At 35.9% G+C, this 14955-nt stretch overlaps 1 protein-coding gene across 7 annotated transcripts in view; it reads left to right on the top strand.

The window, feature by feature from the left end:
- Nucleotides 1-14955, top strand: part of LAMA2 (laminin subunit alpha 2) — a 618419-nt gene that overhangs the window by 432210 nt on the left and 171254 nt on the right. For all 7 annotated transcript variants that reach the window (XM_021936880.2, XM_021936881.2, XM_021936883.2 and 4 more), the window contains one exon: nucleotides 11700-11824. In XM_021936880.2, the coding sequence (XP_021792572.2) occupies nucleotides 11700-11824 (125 nt within the window). The remainder of the gene's footprint in view (nucleotides 1-11699; nucleotides 11825-14955) is intronic.

The raw sequence follows: 14955 nt of genomic DNA, 5'->3' as shown, positions 1-14955 counted from the left end.
TGAGAATCCTATATCTCCTCCATACCTGCACCTTCTTTTTCTTTTCTTTTCTTTTCTTTTTTTTTTTTTTTTTTTGAGACGGAGTCTTGCTCAGTTGCCCAGGCTGGAGTACAGTGGTGCAATCTCAGCTCACTGCAAGCTCTGCCTCCCGGGTTCAAGCCATTCTCCTGCCTCAGCCTCCCGAGTAGCTGGGACTACAGGCGCCCGCCACCATGGCTGGCTACATTTTTTGTATTTTAAGTAGAGACAGGATTTCACCATGTTAGCCAGGATGGTCTCGATCTCCTGACCTCATGATCCATGATCCATCTGCTTTGGCCTCCCAAAGTGCTGGGATTACAGGTGTAAGCCATCACGCCCAGCCACCTGCACCTCCTAAACTGAACGTGGCTGTAGAAAAAGACAATTGTGCCATCTAATCTCACCTTAAATTCATGATCACTCTCTTCAGATGGACCCTTTTTGCTGCTCTGCAATCTCTCATCCTTTTTCTTTTCCACATTCCTAGTTGATTATTTCATACCTTCCTCTCCATCCTCAAGCCTAAACCTCTCCTCTCACCCCCTCCAATCCTTACCCTCAGTTCATGGTGTTGCTTCTTACTTCATTGAGAATTTAGAAGCTATCAGAAGAGAGGTAACAAGCTGCCACTACTGCATGCACCCATTTTTCTGCATGTGTGCCCAATTATTATGACTCTTTTCTATTACTGTGAATGAACTATTCTTGTTTCCAGAAAAGATCACATCTTCCCTATATGTTCTCAATTCTACCCATCTCCCGCTTGACAACATCACTCTAGCTAATCTCCCCTCCTTCTTGTCACTTTTTTTTCCACCTTAAAAACAAAAACAAACTCTCCTGATTCATTTCCCTTCTGAGTAACCGCTTCATTCTTCTCCTTCCATACAATGGAGAGCTGTCTATCCCCTGTCTATAATTTCTCTTCATCCATTCTCCTTTGAATTACTAAAAACAGGCTATCACCTGCTCTTCTATATTGGAACCAATGGCTAATGTACGGCCACCAGTGTTCACCTTACTAGATCTAACAGCCATGTTTGCCACTGTGAATCACCCCATTCTTCTTGAAACCCTTTGCTCAATTTGCTTCCCAGGCCATGGTATTCTGGAGATGTTCAAATTCAAACACTGCTCCTTCTCAGTTTTCTTCATGACTCTGAAATCCGCGTAGTGGTATTGCTGGGACTCAATCCTTGCAGCAATTTGTTTCTCTAGCTACATTCATTCAGATGCTGATCTTACCCAGGCACATGGCTTTCTATGTTGAGATGTTTTGATATTGACATCCCACAGTATTTACTATTAAGTTTATGATTTAATTTTAGATCCAATCATTACTATGGTGTGAGGAGGTAATTTTTCTGCAGATATGTATTACCACTGTAAAGAAACATTTACTGATTAATATTTCCTTTTCCCCTTGATACATTGTTGTCTCTGAACATACACAAATTTATTTTGTTGATATTAAGATGTTTCAGATAATCCATTTTGTTTCACTTACCTTTTAGTTCTTATTACAGTGTTCTGCTTACCTTCATTTTATGTTAAGTTAACATTATCTGGTAAAACAAGGTCTTTTATTTCTCTTCTCTTCTAATTAACTAGATGCTCTTACATATTCTTCCAGCTGACATTTTTATGCACTATTTCAATCTCTTACCCAAACATGTTACTGGAATTTTGATTGGAATTAAATTAGCCTATTTGTAAAGAACTGATATATTTACACTAGTCACTCTTCTCTATTCAGACATTTTATGTCTTACAGTAAACTGTTTTAAAGTTGTCTATATTGAGCACACATTTCTCATATTAAAATTCTTTCTATGTATCTTACATTTTCATTTTAATGGTAAATATTAGCTATTTTGTTTCAACATAGTAAATGTACTAACTGGTCATTACTGGTAAACCTTAACTATTAGAATAGGTGTTTTTAAATGTATTTGATATTCAATAACTTTTGTTTTAGTTCTAGAGGTTTATCAATTGATTCAGTTATTGTTATGTTTACAATACTTTTTTTTTTTTTTTTTTTTTTTTTTTTGAAGGAGTCTTGCTCTGTCACCCAGGCTAGAGTGCAGTGGTGATATCACGACTCACTGCAACCTCCACCTTCCAGGTTCAAGTGATTTTCATGCCTCAGCCTCCTGAGTAGCTGAGATTACAGGCACCTGCCACCATAACTGGCTAATTTTTGCGTTTTAGTAGAGATGGGTTTTCACCATTTTAGCCAGGCTGATCTCGAACTCCTGAGCTCAAGTGGTCTGCCTGCCTCGGCCTCCCAAAGTTCTGGGATTACAGGTGTGAGCCACCACACCTGGCCTATAATACTATTATTTGCAAATATTATAATTGTGCTTTTACTTGTCAAAAGCTATATCCATTATAATAATAATTTCATGTTTTTTAATTATTTCCCAAAATAATCAGCTTTCTATTTTATTCTTGATTTTAATATGATTGCCTTAAGTCTTTCACCATTAAGTATGATGCTGATGTTTAGTGTAAGAAAAACATTTCTTGTCATGTTAAGAAAACTTATTTCTATTCCTAGCTTATTAAATATATCCTATTTCAATCAGAATAAGATATTTAAATTAGTCATATGCTTAATTGTGGAGAGTGGGGTAGGAATGCAGATGCATTTAAGAGGTGATCCACCTTAAACAGAACCATAAATGATATTATTGACAAAATAAATAACTAATATTAGCCATCCATGAATTCCAGAAATAATTACTATCTTGCTTTAGTATACTATTTTTTCATCATCTGCTTGCCTGAAAAATTCAATAGGTAATTTGGGGGGGTTAATCTATACACATTCTTAAGCAAGAATTAAATGCATTTTTGTTATGCAATCTTCACTGGCATTTTTAACACAGTTATGTTTGCTTTATATGATTAATTTAGAAGCATTTATAAAGAATGCAATTTAATTTCATTTTTATTAGGATTAAAATTATCATCTTTACACTGTCCTCTTTTGACCAATTGATTATTATGACTACTTTTGTTCCCTAAGAATTCTAAAAGCATGTCTATTTTCTGAGTAATCCCTAGATGAAGTAAAAAATAAATACTTCCATTAAACAAACACAGCTGGTATAAACCGTTATGCTCTGAATTTTTATGTTTTCTTTCATGGAACTCACAACTTTTGAATTTAGGCAACTCTGTTCATCTTTGAAATGGCCTCATGAGGCAAATAAGAAATAGCTGTTATTACTCCCACATTGTAACTGAGGAAACCGAAGCATACTGATTTCTCTTTTATGTGTAATATGGATCTCAGTTTCATATCATATCCATTATACAGAGCAATGCCTTCTACTTTGGTATAGTGGCAAGCATGAACTCTGCAGTCAAAGTGCCTTGATTCAAATCCTGGCTTCACCCCTTACTGGCAGTATGAGCCTACTCAATTTATTTAACCTTAATGAGGTCTTAGTTTCTTCATTTATATAATGAAAATAATAATAGTGCCTACTCACAGAGTTTTTGTAAGGATTTGATGAAATACTCAATAAAAGGCTTAGAACATTACTTAGTGTATGGTATGCTTCATAAAAGCAATTATGATAATGATGATCATAAAGATGATCATTACCATACACGTTATCTACCATTTATAGTTGAAGAACCAATCAGTTGATAATTGATCAAAAAATGTAAAAAAAAATGTCTAGCACTATGCTAGATTTTCTTACTGTCTTAGTCCATTTAGGATGCTGTAACAAAATATCATAAACTGGGTAGCTTATAAATAACAGAAACTTATTTCCCACAGTTCTGAAGGCTGGGAAGTCCCAGATCATATCTCCAGCAAAGTCAGTGTCTGGGGAAGTTTTATTTCCTTATCATAGATGACCCCTTCTTTCTTTGTCTTCACATGTTGGAAGGCACTGGATAGCTCTCTGGGGTCTCTTTTGTAAAGGCCCTAATCCCACTCATAAGGCTCCAGCCTCATGATGTAATCACCTCCTACAGGCCCCTTCTCCTATTACTATCACATTGGGAGACAGGATTTCAACATACGAATTTTTGGAGAACGCAATTATTCAGGCCATAGCAAGCCTTAACCTCCAACATGATGATATTTGGAGATGGGCACTCACTTATCTTGTTTTTCTTTTTCTTCACACCTTTCCCTGAAAATATAAAGTGCATAGGAAAGAAAAGTATAGAAAGCTTTATAGACTAAATATTTCAAAGAAACCCAGATCACTTTGTAACTATGCTCTTCATCATACCTAATGATACTTGCAAGATAATTGTTGCTTCATCCTAGGCATTAATAAATCTTTACATAGGCATGTTATGAATAGCTCAGTGACTATTGCTCCTTAAGAAAAAAAAATTTTTGCAGAATAAAACCTATGTGATACTGAATCCAAGGGGAGAGAGGGAGATAAGTGAACTAACAGTAACTAGTACACACACATGAGTAGGTAGAAAGAGAGAGACAGAAGGAAGATATTTTCATTTAATCATTGCTACACCCTGTAGTCAGAATTATTTCTCCTATTGTTTTTTCACATGGGAATATTGAAGCCTTAGCTAGCTCAAACGACTTTTTAAAGATAAAATAATTTGTGGAAATATTATTTTCACTCTATCACAATTCTTATTTTAAAAAAAATAATAAAATAAATCTCTATAACTGATTGTTACTGTTGCCTGAAACATTTAATCAATTAACCCTATCTTCAGTAAATAGACAGATTTGTAACTAGAATTCACTAATTTTTTGTTTTGTAAACCTTATTTAATCTACCTAACAACCTTGGCAAAATAGAGATTGTTAGCCTTATATTAAGTTCTAAAAATTAATGCTAAGAAAACCTATAAAGTCTTGACCAAAAAGTATTAGAAGCAGGTTTCAAATCCACCACAAACTGCTTTCTCCAGATGGCAAGAGAGTGTAAACACACTCTGCTGATTAAATGAGTTTGATTTTGAAAGCTCAAGTGAATTACATCTTAGAGTCGTGACAGAATCTGCAAAAGTGACTAGGGGTCATGCATGGAAAACACTTGACAAATTGTGAGAACATAAAATTTGTCACAGGATAGTAAGCAATAAAACGTCTTTCCAGGTTTTATAAAGGAAAATAAAATGTAGGAAACAGATTGATTGTGATCTCCAATGAAACTTAAGTATTGCTTACTTAACAAATATCTGTCAACTGTGGAAAAAATAAACAGTGCTCATTAGGAATCAGAATAGGTTCACTTTGTTGGGGGCAGTGGCTCATGCCTGTAATCCCAGCACTTTTGGGGGCCAAGAGAAGAGGATCCAGGAGTTCGAGACCAGCATGGTCAACACAGGCCCCGTGTCTACAAAAAATTAAAAATTGAAAAAAAGAATAGGTTCACTCAAAATAACACATACCAAACTAAGTGCTAGGATTACTGTATATATAATATCTGAAAACCTAGTTTTCTAAATCACAGTAAAATATCAAGTTTATCAGACACTGTGATACATCATATCTCAAATTCAGCAAAAATAATAACTGCTATTATGTGTCCAAAACTGTGTATGTACCAGGACCAAAACAGGTCACTGTACAGAGATTTTCTCGTTTATTGTTACAATAAACTTATGAGATAGACAAGATTATTTCGTCTTTTACAATTGATGAACTGATGCTGGAGAAATTAAATAACTTGCTTAAGTTATAAAGCAGTAGAGATCTTATCCATGATTCAAATGCTGGTTTTGTTTAAATAGGGGTTTGATGAGCTATTTCATAGTATCCTTGCATACAAGATTGAAAATATGAGCCAGATGTTAGCCAGCTGATAGGTTGATGGGCATACACGTTGCTAAAAATATGTGACCCAGAGTACGCTCTAGTGATATCTCCAATGATGAGGCATAAGCTTTAGTATTTGACCTTGTTTTGTTCAAAATATCTGTAAATGCTTTGGATGAGATCTATCAAATATTCAGATAACATAAAGCTGAAAGTATTATCTAATGTGTTGGATGGTGGGAAAAGATCCTGACAGATGAAACTATGAATTACAATTAACAAGATGAGATTAATAGAAAAGATTTGAACTCAGGTAAGCTCACTTGTTTGTTCATTCCTGTGGCATCTGTTAATTATGTTTCCAATATACAGGTCTATGGCCTATGATAGGTACTAGGAATGTGAAGACTGCATGGGTCTTGCCCTCTAGAGCTTATTTTCTAGTTTAGGGGAAAGAACAGAGGAAATGACACGTATTAGCAATTCACGTGAAGTAAGAGTCCTTACTTGATTGCAGATTCACTAGGTGCCAACACAGGGCATTGCTACTTGTATAAGATCCAAATCAAGGGAGGAAGTACATTTAACATATTTGCAAATCACAGCTAGAGACTTATATTTGAAGGAAACCCTGAGTAAGATTGCTAAATGTTCAGCTTGAAACAAAGATTTAGGAGGTAATAGTATTCTTAGATATTTGAGGACCTTCCCTAGGAAAAGGGAATTAGACTTAATTTTCATCACTTCAGAAGGCAGAACTTGGATCACTGATTGAAAATTAGAATGCAACAAATTTTTATTCACCGTAAGGAAAAACTTCACAGCTTATGCAAGATGAAAAAAAGCCGTCTTATAAGAATTCATGCATTTAATGATATCTCAAGGAAAGTATAGAAGGCATTCCTGTATGGCAAGAAGGTTAGGTTAGGTAATTTCTCAACTTAGGGCTGAGATACTATAATATTAATGTTATATTCATTTGATTTTGTAGAAGGGATATATACCAACAGTTTTCCAGTGTGCAAAAAAACTTAACAAATCTAATATATTCTAATGTATTATTGAAGAGGTACTAGCACATACCACTCTTGAGAATATAATTAAACTTCTCATTAGGCATCCAAAATATAGAAATTTTCCCTAAAGGCTAATTTTTATATAAGAAAAAAATTATGTACACTATTTCAAAGCAGACAGGAAAGTCATATGAAAAGGGTATGTCAGAAAAGTTTCAAAAAGAGGCTCCTGATTTATGTGTTGTGTGTTTGTGGACCTAACCAGGACATTTGATTCAATTAACCAAGTTTAGTATGTCAGCAACCCTGTGAAAGATTGACAAGATTATCCAGAGAAGATTACAATATTTGCTTTCTCTATTGAAGAAATTATGTCGACTTACAGGTATAAGAGAAACAAAATCATATTTTTGAATCTCTTGTCTTTTTAGTAATGATTATTGGCTTTAAGGATTTTAATTGAGTTACTAATGTTATATTTAGGTGACATAAAATAATTCATTATGCAATTATTTTACTGCAAAAGTAAAATGCTGAAAATTATTGTTGAAGGTCCTATGTATTTTTGGCACATTCATCTCTATAACTATAAAATATGCTCTTAAAACACTCCCCAGTTAACACTTATTCGTCAGCATGACCCCTTGCTGAATGACTTGAAGTTAGAATTCATAGATAATTATTTTATCTTGGAGCCATTATCTCTCATAATGCTACTGTTAAATATGGAATGGCTCTTTTATTGCTAAAAACTGGTGGTTCCTTTGGATGGTTGAGTAAAAGAGGATTATGGCACTTAAATCAGTGGCAAAATATGACAAATCATTTTGCTCTGCTAACCACTTTTCTGCAATGACACTTGAAATTTAGGCTTTTTCATCTGAAAAAGCCTGACCAGTTTCATCTAGACTTCCTGAAACATGCATTCATTCATTCATGCAGCCATTCAAAAATAGTCATTGAATGCCTCCCATGTTTGATGCACTAAAAGGAGCATTTAAGCCAATTTTAGGGCAACAGGGAATGTTTCTCAGAGAAACTGACATTTAAAATGAGAGCTGAATGAATAGGTGCTAGCCCGATATACACTCTAGAGCTAAGGATTTGCAAATGAAAAGTCCCAGCAGTGATAAAGAGTATCCGCATAATTTGAGAATTTCAGATGGCCCCATGTGGCTGCTATGGCATTATATGCAAAGAAAGCCGTGGTTACAGCTACATATGTAGGGGTAAGTACTGTGGTGGTGAAGGCGTGGAGGGGGCGGAGTGGCAGATAATGAACTCTTCCTTGCCATGCTAATAACTTGTTATTCATCCTGACTGCATTTGGGAACTAGTGTAGCCTTTCAAGCAAGAGAAGGGCATGGTCTGATATGTTCATAGGATGATCACTCTGATTGCAGTGTGGAGAAATCACCAGATAAGAAAATATGGAGACAGGATCTTTAGCTAAGAGGCTATTCTAATAATCCAAGTAAAATATGACAGTGGCCAGATGAAAATAGTAGCAACAAGAAAGTCAAGAAACAGAGAGTAATAGACTTGTGGAACTGATGATCTGATGGATACCTCTGATAAGAGAGGCCTGTAGGTTGCCGACCTTGGCAATTGAGTGGATGACAGTGACCTCAGATGAAATGAGAAATACAGGAGTATTCGCAGGTTTAGCAAGAGATGAACTTAATTGTGGTCATTTCAAATTTAAGGCGCTTCTGTGTTATACAATATTTACTCAAGAAGCAATTAGAAGTGGAAGTCTGGAACCCAACAGAGATATCCAGGCTGAATACATAAAATACAGAGTTTTGGGGACACCATTAACTGAAGTCATAGTAATGGATGAAATCACCAAGGTAAATATGGAGGAGAAAAAAGAGATGAGGATCAAAGTTAGAATTAAGGGCATCAATTATATTAAACAGAAAGGGAAGGAAGAATCCATAAAGGAGAATTAGAGTAGCCATAGAAATGGGAGAAACATCAACTGGCTTACTCTTAAAGAAACCATGGGGGCTGGGTGCCATGGCTCACACCTGTAATCCCAACACTCTGGGAGGCCGAGGGGGATGGATCACGAGGTCAAGAGATTGAGATGATCCTGGCCAACATGGTGAAACCCCGTCTTTACTAAAAATACAAACATTAGCTGGGCATGGTGACGCACACCTGTAATCCCAGCTACTCAGGAGGCTGAGGCAGGAGAATCGCTTGAACCTGGGAGGCAGAGGTTGCAGTGAGCCAAGATCATACCACTGCACTCTAGCCTGGCGACAGAGCGAGACTCTGTCTCAAAAAAAAAAAGAAAAAGAAAAAGAAACCATGGGAAGAGAAAATTTCAAAGAAAGAGTATCCAGAAATATCAGTGGCTACAGAAAACGTACATATCATGAGACCTGATGATTCTAAGTTTTGCTTTAGCAACAAAGATCTTATGGGTCATTCTGGTATTGTGTTTAATGGTGAAACCAGAAGCCTGTTTAAAGGGTGAATGGGAGGTGAAGAAGTAGAGACCAGGAATGTAAACAATGTCTTTTAAAAAGCTTATTGAAAATAGGATAGACATTGTTGAGCAATTTGAGACCTCACAGATTTTTTTTTTTTTTTAAGACAGGAAAGGCTTGACCAATTTCAAATATTAATGGGAATGAGCCTGCAAAGGAGGGAATGAAGATGCTGGAGAAAATGGGGAGGCAGGAGGCAAGGAAACCAATTTAGGAGTGGAGTAGCTTCAGACAAAGGACGGAAACAAATGTCAAATGGATGGAAAATAATGTGGCAAGACACTGAATTGTTTGCCAGGAAACCAAGGGAGCATCCAAATTAGATTGGATTATTATAATAGATAATAGATAATCATTTTATCTTGGAGACATTATCTCTCATAATGCTACTGTTAAATACAGAATGGCTCTTTTATTGCTAAAAAATGGTGGTTCTTTTGGATGGTTGAATAAAAGAGGATTATGGCACTTAAATCAACGGCAAAATATGACAAATCATTTTGCTCTGCTAAACACTTTTCTGCAATGACACTTGAAATTAGAGCTTTCTTGTCTCTTAAAATAGGGGGCCATCATTGACTGAGGGTGAGGTGTAGAAGTAGAGGATTTGAGATTTGCCAGGCACTTTGGGAGGCTGAGGTGGGTGGATCACCTGAGGTCAGGAGTTCGAGAACAGCCTGGCCAACATGGTGAAACCCCATCCCTACTAAAAATACAAAAATTAGCAGGGCATGGTGGCATGTGCCTGTAGTCCCAGCTACTCGGGAGGGTGAGGCAGGAGAATCCCTTTACTCAGGAGGCAGAGGTTGCAGTGAGCCAAGATCATGCCATTGGACTCCAGCCGGGGTGACAGAGCTCTGTCTCAAAAGAAAAACAAACAAACAAACAAAATGACAAGATTTGTACCTTGTCATATTGGAAAAACCGGATTCATTTCACATTGTTATAAAATCTGTAAATGTCACAATATACTTTCAAATATAACACGAAAAATGTAAAAACTAAATGATCTAAAATTCACTGTGGCAATGTCATAGTTTCACTGCAAGAAATAGCATAAACTCTCAGAAAGAGTTAGCAGAAGTTCTAAGCAAAAATTAATTCCATAGCAATATCTGTGGTGGAAATGACATCAGCTATTGTTTGTTGTGAATTACCACACATTCCATACCAACAATTGTCTGGCCGTTAGACGACACATGAAACATTCTTCAAGAAGAATAAATACATTCTTCTTGATTGATTAAATGAAGCAGAGCCCAGTCTATGGGATATCATCCAAGTTCAGTATAGAGCCTGCAGGCAGCTTTGTGGCTCCAGCTGAGATTATCAGGAAGCCAGTTCACTAACATGTCCACCTACTTTGTTACTGACTTATTTGTTTCTCAACTTTTCTTTCGATGTTGTTTATAAGATGTAAGTCACTGTTCTGACCAGTCCAAATCCTGTCTTATAAAATCCAACTAAAATCCAATTCCAAATTCCCTCTCTTCCTTTTTCTCAACTCTCAAATGCAAGGACCACATTCCCACGAAACAGCATTCAATGTTGCATTCTTGCTGCCATGTTTATTTTTTGTCAGGTGGTTTTTTTTAATTATTATTTTCCCAAAGCTTACGTAAATTTCTAGAAGGTAGGATGTTCTTTCATTGACTGTTTCAGTTGATTCCATGTAGCTCTTCCTAAGTTCTTATTGCATAATTGATTATTGCATTAAATATAATTCTGCTTCGTGAAAATTTTAATTTGAAGCTATTTACACACTATTCTGAAGCTATTCTCATTTCCTTGTGGAAAGGTGTTAAAGGATATCACTCCAATGTCTCTTATTATGCAAGCATAAAAAAGAAGATATTGATCGGAGATTGCTGGTTTTAGATTGATTCCTCCATATTTATGAAGAACCACCTACATCTGTGCTTTCCACCTTGAGGTGGTTTCAGAAAGCCCACTAGTGGGCATGTGCCAAGGCCACAGTATTTGTAGCACCTTTTTCTAACATCTCAGAGAGCTAAAATCTGGGATATGAAGAAACGTAAATGCCTAGAAGAAATAATAAATTTCAGAGACTCTTGAAGTCTATTCCCCAATTTAAAGTAGGAGAAATATTTACATAGCGATCGGTGCAGGGAAAAGAGAATAGTAACTCTTATTGTCAGTGTAGCTACAATAGCTCGTTATTAGTTTCTCAAATAAAAGAGCTTCTTTAAAAATATTTATATCAAAGACTGAATTCTTTGTCAGTGATAAAGTGTGTGTGTGTATGTGTGTGTGTGTGTGTGTCTGTAAGAAAGTATATGTGTTCATAGACACATATTCATAGCTAGGGACTGTATGATAAATTACATCCTAACTCTCACTAAATGAAAAACAAACTTATTTCCTTTACAGAATTGTCAACATCACACTGCTGGTGACTTCTGTGAACGATGTGCTCTTGGATACTATGGAATTGTCAAGGGATTGCCAAATGACTGTCAGCAATGTGCCTGCCCTCTGATTTCTTCCAGTAACAAGTAAGATTGAGAAATATAACCACATTTCCCTATCAGAAACGCCATCTGTCTAGCACATGGGCTGTCTATGATTTGGCTATTTTTTCCATGTAGACAAAAATCTCAATTTAAGATAGAGATATTTTTAATAATATAAAAACATGACAAAAGTGAGTATATAATACCCTATGGTTCATTTTTCCTTTGGAACTCTACCCCAAGTAAATAATACTTATTACTTAAAATGTAAGTACCAATATTAATGTAAGATATGTTTATAAAACAAATTATATATATATACACACACACACACAAAAATATGCATGGTTTCATAAATATACCTGTCTAATGTTTACCTATACCTCTGCCCATAATATCAGCTATGAAGGATTGTTCGGGTGCATATTATGTAATTTTTGTGGCTGTTTCCATTTATTTTATGTGTTTGATTCAAGATTTGGAAATAATTATCAAGAAAACAATTGAAAAATTGTACAATTAAAGCAGGTGACTTGTTATGCTCCAAAAAAAAAGGAAACTCCCGGAATCACAACCTCCTTTTTCTTAAGATGGTCTGAGCTTGGTACCATGGAAACACAGCCCTAACAAGAAACAAAAGCTGGCATATCTTCTTTCAGTGCTGTCTGAAGATTCTGCACTGGTTTATATATTGATGAAAACTGTAGGTGTTTTCATTTACCTTTTTGCCCAGACTACCTGCACTTTCTGTTAAGTGATTTATAGACTTCAGTAAGGCAGGGCAGTTTTACTCTAAGAATTTGCTTTTTTTTTTTTTTTTTTTGAGACGGAGTCTCGCTCTGTCACCCAGAAGAATTTGCTTTTGAAAATAATGTATGGCAGTTTGTTCAGAATTAGAATTCTGGACACTTTATCTTGAGTGTTAAAGAGCCACAGAGCAATTCAGACAACGTGATCTTTGCACCTGTGCCTACTCACTTTCTTCTTCATCTTCGGCTTTGTATGCATTCTGAAAACATTTCCTGTAAATCATCTCCTTTTCCTCTGAAAGCTCCTCTTTTTTGTTGGCTGGAATCACAAGCCTTTTACAGGTGTCAAATGTAAATTTTTAGGTAAGCTGGATATTGAAGAGGATAATATGCATGGTCTTATTGTTCATCCAGGGACCAAGTAGTAGGTGTATGAAAAATAGTATTATTTTTGTCTTTCTTTCCCTAATTTCTCCTTGATGCCCAGATTTAAACAAGATAATGCCATGTATTTAATTGTTTTAAAAAGTAAGCCATTTGGATTAGAAAAATGTAATAACTAACTGAAAATTCCCTGGTGATTACACTATAATAAAAGCTACAGGAGATATACAAGAGAAGCATGCCATTTTTTGGAGGAGCTCACTGTAAAACCTGTGTGTTAAGGGGTATCAACTTAAATGTAAAGAGAATTCAAAGGCACAAAACACCACACTTAATACCGGAAGCTTCAAGAACATATGAAAAGAAATAGTAGCATGTATAATGGATCTTAAATAATTAATTTAAAGATTTTCACTGGTGGGAATAGTAGAAAATTAAATGGGCAAATGCTTAGAAAATACAAGGGATGTGCAAAACCTAATAAGTAACAGAATTTGGAACATGGAGTTCAGACACAATTTCATAGTCGCAGATGAAAATGAATGGGAGAATAAAGTCCATATTGTAGAAAACCCTAAATACCAGTCTAAGAAATAGTTATCTAATTTTCTATGTAATAAGGAAACACTACAAGTTTTTATTTTGGAAAAAAAGGTTAATATGATTATAGCCACATTTTAGGAAAACTATTATAATAGATTTGAGTATAATGAATTGAAACAGGCAAATGAGAAAAGCATAGAGACTAATTAAAAGGCTAGTATACTCGCGTGGGCAAAAGATAATTAGAACCAGAAGTAGGTAATAGTAACAAGAATGGAGACAAAGGAATGAATGTGAGAAAATTGTTTAATACAGCTCTACAGATTTGAAAACTAATTAGATGTGAGGGGTGAGGGTCCGGGCAGGAGTTGAAGACTGAGGTTTTTAGGCAGGTTGCCCCCGAAAAGGGTGGTGCCATTAACTGAAATAGAGAAACCAGGAGAGAGCTGTTAGAGAAGAAAGATAATTTATGTTTCAAATGGGTTCAGATTGATAGAACATATCTGTCTGAATGGAAATATGCAAATAGCTGCAGGAAATGGAAATCTGAAAATTGTAGGAGCAGATGAAGGAAAAGATATGTTAATAAGTGAATTAAAGTTGGATAAGATTTCCCAGGCTAATGTATCCAAAGCTAGTATATAGAAAGAAGGAAAGGCAGGACTTCATGTTGGGAAAGAAGAAAAAGGAGAGCCAAAGCAGGAGCAGTCAGAAGAGAGGGAACCCGGGCGGCACTGCCATTGACACCAAGGGAGAGAAGAGCAATGAACAGTATTAGTTGCTGCTTTCACAAGGGAGACCCAGTGAATATGGTGGCAACTGACTATTGTAATTGAGCAAATAAATGGGCTTGCTGCCTGAAGCACATTGAAGCCAATAACGTTGGCATTGGCTTTGGGGAAAAGAAAAGGTTTATTGCAAAATTGGTCAGCAAGGAGACAAGAGTCAGGTTCAAATCTGTCTCCCTAATTTGGGATATGAGGAAAGTTTCAAGGGATCAGAAGGCAAGGCAAAGGATTTAGAAATGCTAGCTTGGCAAAGTCTGATTGGAGGGCTTCAAATTTGATCACTTACAGTAAGGTATATTGAGGCAGATTTTAGCCCTAGATCTTCTGGGCCAATGAACCCCTCATTTCCGAAGTAGTGCCAATGTTCAGGTTTTGATTTTGTCCCTGTTTTGTTGGTTCAAGGGGAGGAATAGTTGGTTCCTGGTGGTGTTAGAGGTCACAGTTTTTCTATTGAACATGCCTAGGCTACACGACTTGCAGTTTTTGGCTCTGTTATACCTAAAAGGTAACCTGACATTTTGTTATCAATAGGGTAGGCCCAGTTTTGGTTGGTCCTGTGGTTACACTATAAGAATCATTGATGAATTTTGACCATCAATAATGAAAGCAGAATTTTAATTTAAAGTTTTAAGAAATTTCAAGAATAAAATGGTAGAATACTACCCTGATTGGTTAGCAGGATCAATAACAGAGTCTGTTTTCATTTTTG

The sequence above is a fragment of the Papio anubis genome, chromosome 6 (assembly GCF_008728515.1).
Source record: "Papio anubis isolate 15944 chromosome 6, Panubis1.0, whole genome shotgun sequence".
NCBI lineage: Eukaryota > Metazoa > Chordata > Mammalia > Primates > Cercopithecidae > Papio > Papio anubis.
This window is presented reverse-complemented; position numbering and strand designations above follow the sequence as displayed.